This window comes from Doryrhamphus excisus, linkage group LG4 (genome assembly GCF_037039965.1).
Source record: "Doryrhamphus excisus strain RoL-2023G ecotype Guam linkage group LG4, RoL_Dexc_Guam_v1.1, whole genome shotgun sequence".
NCBI classification, from domain to species: Eukaryota; Metazoa; Chordata; class Actinopteri; order Syngnathiformes; family Syngnathidae; genus Doryrhamphus; species Doryrhamphus excisus.
The window spans coordinates 20946073-20963613 of NC_136360.1; the positions used below are offsets into that span (position 1 = coordinate 20946073).

At 40.9% G+C, this 17541-nt stretch overlaps 1 protein-coding gene across 4 annotated transcripts in view; it reads right to left on the bottom strand.

Annotated features, from left to right (window-relative positions):
• Positions 1-17541, bottom strand: part of myo9bl (myosin IXb-like) — a 111097-nt gene that overhangs the window by 15939 nt on the left and 77617 nt on the right. For 2 of the 4 annotated variants that reach the window (XM_058074375.2, XM_058074374.2), the window contains exons 15-28: positions 16769-16964; positions 14533-14608; positions 13505-13597; positions 9426-9539; positions 7785-7824; positions 6601-6723; positions 6439-6519; positions 6266-6376; positions 3996-4121; positions 3776-3925; positions 3522-3682; positions 2345-3334; positions 2193-2268; positions 2020-2123 (exon numbers count right to left, since the gene is read on the bottom strand). In XM_058074375.2, coding sequence (XP_057930358.2) covers positions 2020-2123; positions 2193-2268; positions 2345-3334; positions 3522-3682; positions 3776-3925; positions 3996-4121; positions 6266-6376; positions 6439-6519; positions 6601-6723; positions 7785-7824; positions 9426-9539; positions 13505-13597; positions 14533-14608; positions 16769-16964 — 2441 coding nt within the window. The remainder of the gene's footprint in view (positions 1-2019; positions 2124-2192; positions 2269-2344; positions 3335-3521; positions 3683-3775; positions 3926-3995; positions 4122-6265; positions 6377-6438; positions 6520-6600; positions 6724-7784; positions 7825-9425; positions 9540-13504; positions 13598-14532; positions 14609-16768; positions 16965-17541) is intronic. The other 2 variants (XM_058074376.2, XM_058074377.2) reach the window with 2 other exon arrangements.

Sequence of the window (17541 nt, forward strand, 5' to 3'; positions counted from 1 at the left end):
CACCCTGGACTGGTCGCCAGCCAATCACAGGGCAAATATAGACAAACAACCATTCACACTCACATTCATACCTATGGACAATTTGGAGTCGCCAATTAACCTAGCATGTTTTTGGAATGTGGGAGGAAAACCGGAGTACCCGGAGAAAACCCACGCATGCACGAGGAGAACATGCAAACTCCACACAGAGATGCCCGAGGGTGGAATTGAACCCTGGTCTCCTAGCTGTGAGGTCTGCGTGCTAACCACTTGACCGCCGTGCCGCCACTTAGATTTCAATGTTTTGATTAATAATACACCACAGTCTCCCACTAAACAGCCATCACTTTGTCCTTCATTTCTGGAAAAAAAACTCAAAAAACGTGAGTCATTGTGTGCCATTACATTAAGCAGGCATGAATGTAGATAAAGAATAATCCAAAAGCCCCTTAATGAATGAGACTGTGGCTGGCTGAGTGGCCTGCTCAAGTAATGATTACTATTGCAACAACAGACCACCAGATGGGTCAAACTAATATTACCTATATTATAAACTATAATAACTATATTGAAATAAAAGGTTAATTTCTAAAAAAACAATAAATATAAATTTTGTTATTAATAAATTAATAACAAAAATGTATCACAAAATGAATAAAATCTATCAAGCTAGAACCCCACCTGGATGATAGCTCACTAGTTAGCTAGAACGCTGGCCAGCTGATAGATAGCTATGTAGCCAGCTAGGTAACTAGCTAGGTAGCTAGAACACCGGCCGGATGATAGCTAGGTAGGTAGCTAGAACACTAGCCAGCTGATAGCTAGCTAGGTTGCTGGCTAGGTAGCTAGCTTGGTAACTAGCTAGGTAGCTAGAACACCGGCCGGATAATAGCTAGCTAGGTAGCTAGAACGCTGGCCAGCTGATAGCTAACTAGGTAACTAGCTAGGTAGCTAGAACACCGGCCGGATGATAGTTAGCTAGGTAGCTAGAACACTGGCCAGCTGATAGCTAGCTAGGTAGCTGGCTAGGTACCTAGCTAGGTAGCTAGAACACCGGCCGGATGATCGCTAGCTAGGTAGCTAGAACACTGGCCGGCTGATCGCTAGTTAGGTAGCTAGAACACTGGCCGGCTGATAGCTAACTAGGTAACTAGCTAGGTAGCTAGAACACCGGCTGGATGATAGTTAGCTAGGTAGCTAGAACACTGGCCAGCTGATAGCTAGCTAGGTAGCTGGCTAGGTACCTAGCTAGGTAGCTAGAACACCGGCCGGATGATCGCTAGCTAGGTAGCTAGAACACCGGCCGGATGATCGCTAGTTAGGTAGCTAGAACACTGGCCGGCTGATAGCTAACTAGGTAACTAGCTAGGTAGCTAGAACACCGGCCGGATGATCGCTAGGTAGGTAGCTAGAACACTGGCCGGCTGATAGCTAGCTAGGTCGCTGGCTAGGTAGCTAGCTTGGTAACTAGCTAGGTAGCTAGAACACCGGCCGGATGATAGTTAGTTAGGTAGCTAGAACACTGGCCAGCTGATAGCTAGCTAGGTAGCTGGCTAGGTACCTAGCTAGGTAGCTAGAACACCGGCCGGATGATCGCTAGCTAGGTAGCTAGAACACTGGCCGGCTGATAGCTAGCTAGGTCGCTGGCTAGGTAGCTATCTTGGTAACTAGCTAGGTAGCTAGAACACCGGCCGGATGATAGCTAGCTAGGTAGCTAGAACGCTGGCCAGCTGATAGCTAGCTAGGTCGCTGGCTAGGTACCTAGCTAGGTAGCTAGAACACCGGCCGGATGATAGCTAGCTAGGTAGCTAGAACGCTGGCCAGCTTATAGCTAGCTAGGTAGCTGGCTAGGTAGCTAGCTTGGTAACTAGCTAGGTAGCTAGAACACCGGCCGGATGATAGTTAGCTAGGTAGCTAGAACACTGGCCGGCTGATAGCTAGCTAGGTAGCTGGCTAGGTACCTAGCTCTTGTGGAAATCTTGAAACAAGTGTGAAAAGTCCTGGGATTCCAGGAAGGAAGTACTTTGGCCTTGCCCATACCTGTCCGGCGTGGACGGGGTGGTGAGGGCTGAGTCGTCCTGGGTTCTCCTTCTCATGGAGCTCCCCTTCAAGCTTTCCCCGTAAATCTCCGGTGACAAAATCATCTGCCCAACAGAGGATGGATATGATGATAGGTCCTGTGTGCTAATAATGCTAATTGCCGTTATGAATACCTCTCTGGTTAAAAGAGCACCAGCACCCTCGGAGCCCAGAGACACGCTGTCAAACGAGGATGAGGTTGTGTCACGTCTGCAAATAAAAATAAGAGTAGCAGTAGTAGTGAGGAAGTGGTAGTTGTGGACTATACTGAAATATTGAAGCATACAGTGGCTGTTTGGATCTTCTCTCCTCTCCGCTGTGAGGTGGAGGAGAGTGTTCTCCATCTCCTCGCTTCCCCTTCTGCTTCTCCGGCTTCTCCTTGATGGGCCCGTGGCGGCGCTGCAGGCTGACGGCGCCGCCGTCTGCAACGATTTTCTCGCGCAGAGAGTCGGTGATTTGCAAGGACAACGTCGTCGGACGAACGGCAGCGGTTGATGGAGGCGTATTTTTTAGCTCCTTCTTCCCTCCTTTGTCTTCTTTCATCTTCCAGGCCACGAAGGTGTACTGGTCCAGCTCCTTGCTGTCCGCTCGCTCTCGCTGCATCTCCTTCGGCGGGGAGCTTTGATCCACGCCGGCCATGGAGGAAGAGGCGGCTCGTTCCGTCTCTCGCTGGTTGTGCTCCAGCCCCCTTCGCCTCCTCTGCTCCCTCTTCTCCTGACTTCTAGATCCCTGGGTCTTAGCCGGAGGACGAGTTTTACTTTCAGGATGGGAAGCGGGACGGGTGGACCGTCTGTCCAAGTCAGCACCTGAAGAAGTGAGGGCAAGCGCGCTGGAGGACGGCAGTTCATGTTTGGAATCCTCAACCTTCTCATCCAGGTGAGGTCCGGTCTCAGTCTGAGTACCGTTGGTCTCCACAGCAGACCCGAGGCCTTCTTGTTCCTCCTCCTGCTCCTCCTCCGTCAACACCCCGTCCTCCTCCTCTGGCAGGTTGTCATCCAGCGTCTCCTCTGCGACCAGTTCGATATCCGGATCCTCCCTGGTTTGTGGCTCCTTGGCTGCTTTCTTCTCCGCTTCCTCCGCCGCCTTTTTGGCTGCCTCCTCCTCCTCTCTCCTCCTCCTCTCCTCCTCTTCCGCCTCCAATCTCTTCCTCATTTCCTCCTCTTCCTGCCGCCGCCTCTCTTCCTCTTCGTCCCGCCGTCGCTTTTCCTCTTCTTCTGCCTTCTTCCTTATTTCCTCCTCCTCCTTTTTCCGTTTCTCCTCACGCATGGAGTGGCATCTGGAATATTTCACATGTCCATCATATGAGTATCTTCCCAAGAGACAAACTGTACTTTAGAGTAGTCAGTGTATGGCTTGGATAGCGGTATTCATTTATTGCCCTCGGTGGAAAAAGTTTGGACACCCCTGTTGTCGCTTGAGATGCCATAAAAAGCGATAAATGTAAAGTGAGAATTTCTCGTTACCTCCGTCGTGCCGAGTGCCCTCGAACCAGAGCTTGTATCTTGGTGGCACCTTGCCTCTGGCGACGAAACGCCAATCTTTGCCTGTGCCCCCTCCAGACAGCCTGGATGAGCCTGGCTGCCCGCCGCCTTTGTTCCTCGTCGCGGTACCTGCGCCACGAGCGCTAGCAGGCAAACAACATCAAGATTAGAATCAGAAAACATCAAGATTAGAATTTGAAAACGTCAAAAACGCCACGCCGCTCCTGTGAGTCTACCTGGATCACAGTGGACGCCCGTCGCATGTCCACAAACTCCTTCCTCTGAAGGCGAGCTCTGAACCAGCGTTGCAGGAAGATGATCTTCCGCATCACGTCCTTATGCAGCGTGTCCTGCAGCTGCTGGCGCTCCAGCTCTTTCAGAAACACCTGAACACACCACAAACCCATTTAGATCACTTGCACGGGTGGGGAGACAAGACGCACCGAGGGCTTCAACCTTTGTTTTGCCTATCTGGTACGTAGTGGGGTCAAAGGACAACTTCTTGTCCAGCAAGGCTGAAATGTCTTCCTTGGAGGCCGTGGAGTTCTTTGGCAACAAGACCCTGAAATGCTCCAGGAATTCCTAAGGGAATAAAAACATGGAAGGGCTGAGAAAAAAAAACACATCTTAACATGATTGATGAACTTTGCTTAAATGTTGCATAGTGGTGGTAATTATGTCCGACATTGTTCCTGTTTTGAAAGTGAAGGGTACATTTGCAAAAATGACATTCATAATTCATAACGCCAGCCATAACAAACTCATCGACGGTCAACGCTTACTGATGCATTTTGTTGGAGAATGTAAACAGTGCAAAATGGTGCGCGCTCACAGACGGTGTCGCCGGCTACATTGCTAAAAAACACACACAGGTACTCCGTATATGATACTTGAGTACCATCTAGTTGGGGGCCACTGGAGCTAGGGTCTGGGTGAGACTGGGCCGCATCAGGTTTTCCAAAAAAAAACAAAAAAACGCATTTATTAAAAACAAAAAAATTAAAAAAACTTCTGGTTCCAATTTTCTACAAGAAAAGCTCTGATAAAACATTCCACTGTTCTCAAATATCTTAATTTTTATTTTTCTACACAAAATAAGATGAAAAATAAATAAACAAATCAAGAATAAAGAAAATCAATCAATCAGTAATAAATAAATATAATAATAATAATAAAAAGTTAAGAAACCACATATAGTTGGTGGGTAGACAAATTATTTTTTTCAGATTAAAATGAACAAAGCATTATTAGAGCCCTGTAGACAAGACAAAACACGACTATAGTCACATTTATACTCTTTTTATTTACAACATATTGCGCAACTGCAGGGTCTTGAGACACATGCTAACTCGCAAACTAGAGAGCTAGCGACCTAAACGGTATCCTCCAAGTTATTTCCTTTCAACTTAAATAGCCAAAAACTTACCACTTCCACATGGATAGGGAGGATAACTATTAACAGTTATTTAACCTTTAACATGAACATTAATCAAACGTAATAATTTTTTTCTGGGTACATGATACCATACGGCATCCATTTCAAACTTGCGCGGGCCGCACTAACATTAAACTTTCATATCAAGGCGGGGGGCCTCAAACTAGTGTCCTGCGGGCCACATTTGGCCCGCGGGCCGCGTGTTTGAGACCCCTGCAGTAGTTGCTGGTATGGTTCCAGGCCGCTTCGTGATAATGACAAACGTGTCTACATGTTTGACTGTGACTGGTGGCCAGCCAATCACAGGGCACATATAGACAAACAACCATTCACACTCACATTCATACCTATGGACAATTTGGAGTGGCTAATTAACCTAGCATGTTTTTGGAATGTGGGAGGAAACCGGAGTACCCGGAGAAAACCTACGCATGCACGGGGAGAACATGCAAACTCCACACAGACATGGCCGAGGGTGGAATTGTACCCGGGTCTCCTAGCTGTGAGGTCTGCGTGCTAACCACTCGACCGCCGTGCAGCCCTTATCATAATTTAGCACCAATTAAAAAGTACACTTGTCATGTTTCTGACCTCTAAATGTTGTTAGAATGTTGTATTCTTTCAGATAATGAGGTTTTTACATTCGGAAGTGAGTCATGAAAGAAGTTTAGGATGGCTCAAAATGCTCAGTTTCAAAAGGCGTGGTAAAAGTGTTCCTTTGTGATGTCACAGAGGGGTGGACTTCCTTATATGGGCGTGGCTGTAACATATCTCTCTGCCTTTGCCTAAGCTCTGCTGCTATGTTATTGTATATGATGTTTCCCAGCAAGAGAAAAATATTTCCGCCTGTCAAAGGCATTTCACACGGCACAGTGGAGGATCTTTCATGGTGATCCCTCAATGGAACAGGGGAGGTCTAAGTGGAGATGTTGCAGGGGGCATCCCTCATGACTGAAGGCCCTCGGCTGTGTGGTAAGGACTCGCTTTTTCAAGAGGACAAACGCCGCACTTTACCAAGGACTTCTTCCAGAGGAAGAACCATCCTGTGTTTTCCCCTCATCTAAATCCAATGGAGAACATTTGGGGATGGATTTACAAAAATGGCATCCGTTCCAGACTGTGTGCCCTCAGTGAAGCCATCTTCACCACCCGGAGCAACATTCCCACTGTAGAGTACGGCAAAGCTTCTCACCACCGACTCCTTTTTTATACATTTTATTTCTACCTCCAAATGCACCATAGATGGGATAGTCAACATATGGCTGTTCCAGCGTGAAGTGCAAGAAGATACCTGGAATGTGTACTTGGCTCCGTAGCCTGACCTCCTGATTCGAACGGTTTCCAGCATTCCCGTGTAACGCAGCTGCTGAAGCACCAAGATCTCATCCAGACACATCTCCTTCTGCTCGGAAACCACAGGAAATAAACTCCATGTTCAGGTCAGCACGTCAGCTCTTTGCTTACCTTCTCAGCATTGGAGCGGATGCAACGAATGAAGAACGGCTCTGCTCTGTTCAGCGTTTCCAAGAGTTTGGTCAGAGATGTCTAAGTGTGTGTGTGGGGGGGGGGGGGGGGTGAAAATGTTCAGGATTGTTTCTAGAGGCTGCGTTCATTTGTTTGTTTCACCTGGAACTGGGCGCTGATGCTGGGAGGCTTCTTCTTTTTGTGCAGATGGAGAAGAGACTTGGTGGTGCGGTCGTGCAGAGTCAGGCTCACGATGAACTTGAGAGACCGGGAATCCAACAGATTCTGCACGGGGAGAGAAAAACACATCTCGGAACCGCTTCTCGTGGAATTGTGGACCATCATCCACAATTGACTCAGCGACAGTCGGGCTCGGGTAGCGGAGCCTTTGTCCCGACGGTTAACGATTACTGATGCATTTTGTTGGAGAATGTAAACAGTGCGAAATGGTGCGCGCTCACAGACGGTGTCGCCGGCTACATTGCTAAAAGACACACACAGGTACTCCGTGAAAAAAAAACAAAAAAAAAAAACGCATTTATTAAAAACAAAAAAATGTAAAAAACTTCGCTTTGGTTCCAATTTTCTACAATAAAAGCTCTGATAAAACATTCCACTGTTCTCAAATATCTTACTTTTTATTTTCCTACACAAAATAAGATGAAAAATAAATAAACAAATCAATAAATAAATAATAATAAATAAATAAATATAATAATAATATTAAAAACTTAAGAAAGCACATATAGTTGGTGGGTAGACAAATGATTTTTTTCATATTAAAATGAACAAAGCATTATTAGAGCCCTGTAGACATGACAAAACACGACTATAGTCACATTTATACTCTTTTTATTTACAACATATTGCGCAACTGCAGGGTCTTGAGACACATGCTAACTCGCAAACTAGAGAGCTAGCGACCTAAACGGTAGCCTCCAAGTTATTTCCTTTCAACTTAAATAGCCAAAAACTTACCACTTCCACACGGATAGGGAGGATAACTATTAACAGTTATTTAACCTTTAACATGAACATGAATCAAACGTAATAATTTTTTCTGGGTACATGATACCATACAGCATCCATATCAAACTTACATTAAAACTTTCATATCAAGGCGGGGGCCTCAAACTAGTGTCCTGCGCGCCACATTTGGCCCGCGGGCCGCGTGTTTGAGACCCCCTGATCTAGTGGTTCAAATGTGCCATTGGAACAAAAATGAAATGTAAAATCCCTGAAATCAAGGTCAAACTGCTCATTTTTGGCGAATAAAAAAATGTGCAGTCACTGACACAACAAATTGTGTTCTATTAGTTTTGGCCTGATATGAAAACCTTGGATACCTTGGGGATGATCTGCTTCTGTTTGGCGCCCTTGTTCTTCCTGCAGAAAAAACGAGGAAGACAGAAAATAAAGGATTAGTTTGAGGACCGTGGCGGGGGTGGGGGGGTTGGCGTGGAGGCGACGTGACTGAAGTTAGTTAGGCGGTTAGTACACACGCCTTCATGCATTGCCGTCAGTGATGTGAAATGCACACTTGCAGCTGAGAGGCGAGGATGAGCAATGAATGGCTGGGACGGGGGTTGGGGTGGGGGGGGGGGGGGCGGTTGGACCAGTTAGTTTGTAGCAAGTGATGGAATGCAAAACCTACCCACCGAGACCCAGCAGAAGACGGAAGGCACACAGACAGACATGCCCGCTTGCTATCAGCGCTACAGATGCACATTTTGTCGTATTGACTGTCAAGTTGCTTCAAACGTCCAACATATCTCCAACATATCTCCAACATATCTCCAACATATCTCCAACATATCTGACATGCTAAAGGGTTCTTAAAGACCTCACATGCCTTCTCATTAGCAGTCATGCTGATCTGGACGCCATTCAAAGGCCTTCAGCTGCAGCCTTCACAGTCCACAAACACTGTACGGATTTTAGTGCTTTGTTTGAGCTTTCAAATGGATTTAACGACAGAACACCTATTCTCCTCGGCCAGGGGTGTCCAAAGTTTTAATAATTGGCCTGGGGCACATTCTAAAAAATACAATTAAAAAGCACAGTGTAATGAATGAAAAAGAAATTCTAGTTTTATGAGAATAAAGATAATTGAAGAATAAAGTCAGAATATTATGGGATAAAAGTTGTATTATTAGGAAAACTTTAAATTGAAAAAATAATACAATTAAAATTTATTCAAATTCAAGTTTAAATATTCTAGAAGAAATAAATTATTTTCTAAAGTTGTCAAATTAGGACAACAAAACAGATTTTTTCCATTTGTTTCCACAAAAAATTACAGTAGTCAGTTTTCACATAATTTTATGTGAAAAAATACATAATTAAAAAGTTAAAATATACACATTTTTAAAATTTCGTTTTTTAAAAGTCCTCAAACTATGACACATTTTTGAAAAAAAGTTATACTATTTCAAGAATAAAGTCATAGTACAATGAAAAAAAGAAAATTAAATTGAAAAATTATGCCAAAAAAATGTTTTGGAGAAAAAAGTTATATTACAGAAAAAAAGTTGCAATTTTATGAGGAAAAACTGTTAAAATAGAAAACTACAATTCAAGTAAAATTTATTAAAATTTTAATAAATTTAATTAAAAATTATATTACAAAACTAGTCATAACATTATGAAGGGGAAAAAATCTATTAAAATAAGTTTTTTAATGAAATTAAGTTTAATAAATATTATGAAGAAAAAACTATTATTAAAAATAAATAAATACAATAAAAAAAATAATTAATTCAAATTAAAGTTTAAATATTCAAGGGAAAATTATGTTATTTTATAAATATTAAAAGAAAGCAATTTTTGTAAAAAAAAAAAGCTATCATAAATATAATGGAAATAAAAGTTACACGTTTTTGCAGTATGTGGCCATCGGTGGAATAAAGATCGGACACCCCTGTCCAAAGCAGCCTGCACTGATATCTGCAGCGCTCCGACACCACCCAGTCTGTCTGCAGACTCACTGGAGGACGCGTCGAGGGAAGCGGAGGCGACCCCAGGACTGCAGCAGCTTGCGAGGGTCCTCACCATCCATCTGCAAGTTCTTAATGGATCTGATGATCTGCGCATGCATGTCTCTGATCACACAGTGTGGGGAGAGGGTGGGAAAGGGGAGGTAAAAAAAATCATGTCGGATGTAAGATTGTAAAACGGGAAGAGGGGACAGGTATGTAAAAACCCAAACAGTGAGAACACCTGAGACACACCAGACAGTTACCCAAGATGGAGAGCAGGATAGTTGGAGGAGAGCGCACACACGCACACACACAGTGAGAGGAGACAAAGAGGGACTGGAGCTTGGTGGGGTGATGTTCACACCCAGTTTGCTGCCATCCAACATGCATATGGCCACCGGTCTGCTTCCATGCTGGAGGAAGTTGTTACCGGTGGGAATTGGCTCCAAATGCTTTGGACGTAGTGAGCCTGGTGAGGTTAATACAGAGTCTCCGTCCAGCAGAGCTGGTCCATGCATTTGTGTACTTACCGTGCATGAGCAGCAAAGCAGGCAGGAAAGGAACGGGCTACACGCAACAGAACCTTACTCTACATGGCAGCAATAGCACAGCTGAGGGATTGGATCCGAAAAACAGGAGGTAGAAGGGGTACGGCTCGGAGGATTGGGACTAAAAATACTCCACAAACCTGTTTCACACCTTTCTAAATATGCCTTAGAGCCCTCTAGACACCAAATAACACCCCTATAGTCACCTTTACACTCCTAGTACCCAATACCGTAGATATAGTCGGAGAAAATACATAGAGAATCTGTTTACCACCTTCTAAATATGTTTTTTTTTTATTTTATAAGAACCCTCTAGACATCAAACAACACCCCTATAGTCACCTTTACACTCCTAGTACCAAATATCGTAGATAAAGTCGGAGAAAATACATAGAAAATCTGTTTACCACCTTCTAAATATTTTTTTTTAAATATTAGAGCCCTCTAGACACCAAATAACACCCCTATAGTCACCGTTACACTCCGAGTACCCAATACTGGGGACATAGACTGAGAAAATACAAAGAAAATCTGTTTACCACCTTCTAAATATGTTTTTTAAATATTATTAGAGCCCTCTAGACATCAAACAACACCCCTATAGTCACCTTTACACTCCTAGTACCCAATACCGGGGACATAGACTGAGAAAATACAAAGAAAATCTGTTTACCACCCTCTAAATATGTTTTTTAAAATATTATTAGAGCCCTCTAAACATCAAACAACACCCCTATAGTCACCTTTACACTAATAGTACCATATATTGTAGACATAGTCGGAGAAAATACATAGAAAATCTGTTTACCACCTTCTAAATATGTTTTTTTTTAATTTTATTAGAACCCTCTAGACATCAAACAACACCCCTATAGTCACCTTTACACTCCTAGTACCAAATATCGTAGATATAGTCGGAGAAAATACATAGAACATCTGTTTACCACCTTCTAAATATGTTTTTTAACATACTTAGAGCCCTCTAGACACCAAATAACACCCCTATAGTCACATTTACACTCCTAGTACCCAATACCGTAGATATAGTCGGAGAAAATACATAGAGAATCTGTTTACCACCTTCTAAATATGTTTTTTTTTTAATTTTATAAGAACCCTCTAGACATCAAACAACACCCCTATAGTCACCTTTACACTCCTAGTACCCAATATCGTAGATATAGTCAGAGGAAATACATAGAAAATCTGTTTACCACCTTCTAAATATGCCTTTTAACATACTTAGAGCCCTCTAGACACCAAATAACACCCCTATAGTCACCGTTACACTCCGAGTACCCAATACTGGGGACATAGACTGAGAAAATACAAAGAAAATCTGTTTACCACCTTCTAAATATGTTTTTTAAATATTATTAGAGCCCTCTAGACATCAAACAACACCCCATAGTCACCGTGACAGTCCTAGTACCCAATACCGTAGATATAGTCTGAGAAAATACATAGAAAATCTGTTTACCACCTTCTAAATATGTTTTTTAAATATTATTAGAGCCCTCTAGACACCAAATAACACCCCTATAGTCACCTTTACACTCCTAGTACCCAATACCGTAAATATAGTCTGAGAAAATACATAGAAAATCTGTTTACCACCTTCTAAATGTGTTTTTTTAACATACTTAGAGCCCTCTAGACACCAAATAACACCCCTATAGTCACCTTTACACTCCTAGTACCCAATACCGTAGATATAGTCTGAGAAAATACATAGAAAATCTGTTTACCACCTTCTAAATATGTTTTTTAAATTTTATTAGAGCCCTTTAGACATCAAACAACACCCCTATAGTCACCTTTACACTCCTAGTACCCAATATAGTCTGAGAAAATACAAAGAAAATCTGTTTACCACCTTCTAAATATGTTTTTTAAAATATTATTAGAGCCCTCTTAACATCAAACAACACCCCTATAGTCACCTTTACACTAATAGTAACATATATTGTAGATATAGTCGAAGAAAATACATAGAAAATCTGTTTACCACCTTCTAAATATGTTTTTTTTTTAATTTTATTAGAGCCCTCTAAACATCAAACAACACCCCTATAGTCACCTTTACACTAATAGTACCATATATTGTAGATATAGTCGGAGAAAATACATAGAACATCTGTTTACCACCTTCTAAATATGCCTTTTAACATACTTAGAGCCCTCTAGACACCAAATAACACCCCTATAGTCACATTTACACTCCTAGTACCCAATACCGTAGATATAGTCGGAGAAAATACATAGAGAATCTGTTTACCACCTTCTAAATATGTTTTTTTTTAATTTTATTAGAACCCTCTAGACATCAAACAACACCCCTATAGTCACCTTTACACTCCTAGTACCAAATATCGTAGATAAAGTCGGAGAAAATACATAGAAAATCTGTTTACCACCTTCTAAATATGTTTTTTAAAATATTAGAGCCCTCTAGACATCAAACAACACCCCTATAGTCACCTTTACACTCCTAGTACCACATATCGTAGATATAGACTGAGAAAATACATTAAAAATCTGTTTACCACCTTCTAAATGTGTTTTTTAAAATTTTATTAGAGCCCTCTAGACATCAAACAACACCCCTATAGTCACCTTCACACTAATAGTACCATATATTGTAGATATAGTCGGAGAAAATACATAGAAAATCTGTTTACCACCTTCTAAATATGTTTTTAAAAATATTATTAGAGCCCTCTAGACATCAAATAACACCCCTATAGTCACCTTTACACTCCTAGTACCAAATATCGTAGATAAAGTCAGAGAGAATACATAGAAAATCTGTTTACCACCTTCTAAATATGTTTTTTTAATTAGAGCTCTCTAGACATGAAACAACACCCCTATAGTCACCTTTACACTCATATTATCAAACATAGTTGACATATTAAGAGAAAATAGGACATACTGTAGAAAACCTGTTTACCACTTTCTAAATACGCTTTTTAACATTATTAGAGCCCTCTAGACATGAGGTAACACCCCTATAGTTACCTTTACACTCCTATTACGTAACATAGTAGATATATAATAAGAGAATAATAAGGCATGAATAATAATCATGCTTGTGTGTGTTGCTGTGATTGTGTTTCGTTGGTGTAAACAGGAAGTGAGGTCAGTGGGCTGAGAGTTGAGTTTAAGAGCTTGGCGTTGGTTACGGCCGCAACAGTAGCCCGCGATAAGGGATTATTGTGCCTGTTGTGAGATCATTCAAAGCTGCGATAGAAGTCTGGTGCTTGTGTGTCTCGTCTAAACATTACAGTAACATTACTGTCTCGGGAATTCTTATATTTCTTATTCCACTTCCTGCTCCATGTAGACAAAGTGTGCTTGAATGTGCTTTTGAGGAATATTGAAGCAGGAAACTTTATTCATATACTGTCTATTTAATGCTATATTTTTTAGGGTGTTCTTGACGTCTTTGAAGCGTTTGAGGCGTCGGTGCAAATCCATGTTTCCTGCCTGCTTGGCTTCATGCCCTCGATCACTTCCTCCTGTCTACTCTTCACTTACTTCTTACTCTCATAGCTAGCAAAGATGTCTTCAAAGGCCTCTAGAGGGCGCTCCTCTGAGTGATCAAAGTAGAAATCAAGCATAGAGACTCTTCTGTGGAAAGGAGAGGAGAGATCCACACACACACACACACACACACACACACATACACAAACAAACACAAACACACACTGTGGTCACCGAAAGGTGCGGAGAGGCCAAAGAGTGTCGCTTTGTGAAATCATCCCTCCTCGGCTCGTCCGGTGTACTGAAGGAGGCGACACGCAGCATCACAGTTGCGTTGGCGTGTGATTAAACGCTACCTAAGTGTGTGTTTCCTGAAAGGGTGACGGGTACCAAAACCCTGAGGCCACGCCCACGGTTACTGCGGTGGGAAAAAGTCTTTGCTCCTTTCCCTGATTACTTTTTTGCATGTTTGTCACACGTTCATGTTTCAGGTCATCATATGTAAATATTAGTCCATAACAACTGGTTCGCAATCAAAAACCACTTGACAAAGCGAAGCGCACCAAAGTATCCTCAAATACGACATAACATTCCAAGAAATTCCGGAACAAATGAGAAAGGAAGTAATTGAGATCTATATCAGTGTAGAAAAGGTTATAAAGCCATTTCTGAAGCTTTGGGACTCCAGCCAACTACAGCAAGAGCCATTATCCACAAATTGCCAAAACATTGGAACAGTGGTGAACCTTCCAAGGAGCGGCCGGCCAACCAAAATGACCCCAAGAGCGCAGCCACGACTCATCCGAGAGGTCACAAAAGACCCCACAGCAACGTCCAAAGAAGTGCAGCATGAATTGCTTATTAGCTTTAGGCTAATCACTTTTACACAGAGACATGGAGCTTTGGATTTGTTTGTAATCCAAAAATTGAATTTTGTGTTGGGTTGTGTTGTCATGGACTAATATTTACATTTCTTTGATTTTCTGAAACATTGAAGCGGGACAAAAAATCTTGCCCCCCCCCCCCCCACCAGCACTTCCACCGCAACAAAAGGTGACACATGAGATGATATTCCGTCTTACTTGTACATCCTCTCCACGGGAGCGTTAGCACGCTGCAGCTCTCCCAAAGGGGTTCTGGAGATGGGACGCACCACACCTGCGACACAAAACAAGCATCCTGTTCCAAATCACACGATGGCAGCACTTTTTCTTTCTTCTAAACGTCATTTGATCCCGTTTAATCCGCATGAACCTCAGGCTCAGGGCGTCCCGGTTGCAGCAGAATAGCGTGATCCTGGAAAAATGTCAGCAATGGGCTAAAGCCTCACGTTTGTGGCCTTAATGTTCTTTCTTTGTGTGCTGACCCGACTCACCTCATGACGAGGCTAACAACTCAAAGATTGGACCAACGTGAGGCAGTCACAACTTTTGTTTCATTTTTATTTGTCATTATTCTTATTAGAAAATTTATTATTTTTATTTGAGGGGAGCTCAATTTTGTCCTGTCATATTTATTATTTTTTACACTTTTAATTATTACTATTATTTATATATTATTATTTACAATATGTTGATTTTCATGTAGTTCATTTTTATTCATTATTATATTTTATTTTTACTATTTTGTTATTTTATTCTTTTTTATTCCTTTTTTCCGCTTTTAAATAATTTTTATTATTTAGCTTTTTAATTTAGGACAATTTCATTGTGGTTGTATTATCATTTTGTTTTAAAAGGTACATTTCAAGCATAACTTTCAGAAGTATAGCACCATTAACTATTTGCAATGTTGACATTTGGAAGTTTCTGGAAAATATGTGTTCCCGACTAAAAAAACGAAAAGGTGCATTTCAAGCATAACTTTCAAAAATATAACATCATCAACTATTTACAATGTTGACATTTGGAAGTTTCTGGTAAATATCAGTTCCCGACTAAAAACCAAAAAAGTACATTTCAAGCATAACTTTCAGAAATATAACACCATCAACTATTTACAATGTTGACATTTGCAAGTTTCTGGAAAATATCAGTTCCCGACTAAAAAACCCAAAAGCTACATTTCAAGCATAACTTTCAGAAGTATAGCACCATTAACTATTTGCAATGTTGACATTTGCAAGTTTCTGGAAAATATGAGTTCCCGACTAAAAAAAACAAAAAGGTACATTTCAAGCATAACTTTCCAAAATATAACATCATCAACTATTTACAATGTTGACATTTGGAAGTTTCTGGTAAATATCAGTTCCCAACTAAAAACCAAAAAAGTACATTTCAAGCATAACTTTCAGAAATATAACACCATCAACTATTTACAATGTTGACATTTGCAAGTTTCTGGAAAATATCAGTTCCCGACTAAAAAACCCAAAAGCTACATTTCAAGCATAACTTTCAGAAGTATAGCACCATTAACTATTTTTTAATGTTGACATTTAGAAGTTTCTGGAAAATATGACTTCCCGACTAAAAATACGAAAAGGTACATTTCAAGCATAACTTTAAAAAATATAACATCATCAACTATTTACAATGTTGACATCTGGAAGTTTCTGGTAAATATCAGTTCCCGACTAAAAAACCCAAAGGTACATTTCAAGCATAACTTTCAAAAATATAACACCATTAACTATTTACAATGTTGACATTTGGAGGTTTCTGGTAAATATCAGTTCCCGACTAAAAAACCCAAAGGTACATTTCAAGCATAACTTTCAAAAAAAAAATTTTACATTATTTTTATTTTTCATTTATGGTAGTTTTATTATTTCTTTACACAGTTTGTCATTTTATTTTATATATGTGTATTTTTATTATATTATAACATATATTATATAATTGATTATATTTTACACTTTGTTTTTTTATTTACACTTGTAAGTCATTTTGATTTTTCTTTGTAATTTAGTTTTTAAGTCATTGATTAATATTTTTTTTAAATAATACTTTCATTTTACTCAATCCTGCATAACTGCACGTCCGAAGTGCAATTTAGAGGAATTCAAAAGGCATTTCATCACAGAAAAGAGGAAGAACATGATAAATGCATGGATACAAATATGGACAAATTAAAACTACAAAATCCGATATATGACTTAAAATTGTTGAATACAATATAGGACACAATATTAGTCCAATGTACATGAAAACATTGGTTGTATATATATATATATATATATATATATATATTTTTTTTTAATATATATTATTATTATTATTTATTTATTTTTCATGTAATTTTGGACTTGCTGTCTGCAACTCACCCAGACTAGACCCACAACCCACCAGCTGAGAAGCACTCATGTACACATACCTGAAGTCTTGGCGGCCCAGGAGCGACCGGCCTCGTTGAAGGCCGCGATGCCTCTGACGGTGGCCCGCAGGATGCCCCACCGAAACATGGCCACCGGGTCCATGCCGATGAGCTGCCGCACATACGCTCGGTCGCTGCTCCGCAGCAACGCCACGATGTCCGGGCGCATGTGATCCGTGTTCTTCTCGCGGAAGTCCTGCAGAGGTAAACGGATTAGACCCTGAGTGGTTGCAGACGTGTGTCATCAAGCAAAACAGCAAAAATGGGGGGGAAAGGAGGGAAGTTGATGATCATGAGATGCAAATTTGGGAAAATTTGGGTTGCAGAAAATAATTATATATAATTATTAATATAATAATTATTAATAATTATTAATAATTTTGTGGGAATAAAGTCAAAAGTCAAAATTATGAGAAAAAAAAATCTTTCGGAAAAAAGTTTAAATATTATAGCAAAAATCTATTTAAAAAAAGAGGTCTTTTTTTTGAAAAAGTGAGGACGCCACAGCACACCAACAGAAGCCAGCGTCACTGCAGTGTTAAACCATAACAACGGCCACAAGGTGGCAGAAGTGCATCTGACCAGAGCTGGGCATGGATCATTTGCATGTAAAAACACATGGCAAAGGAAGCAGGAAGTGAACACAGAGGACGATTACGCCTTGTAGGCACGTCGTAACGCGTGCACACGTGAGCACACACTCAGTTTACTTCCAAATGTCAACATTGTAAATAGTTGATAGTGTTATATTTCTGAAAGTTGTGCTTGAAATG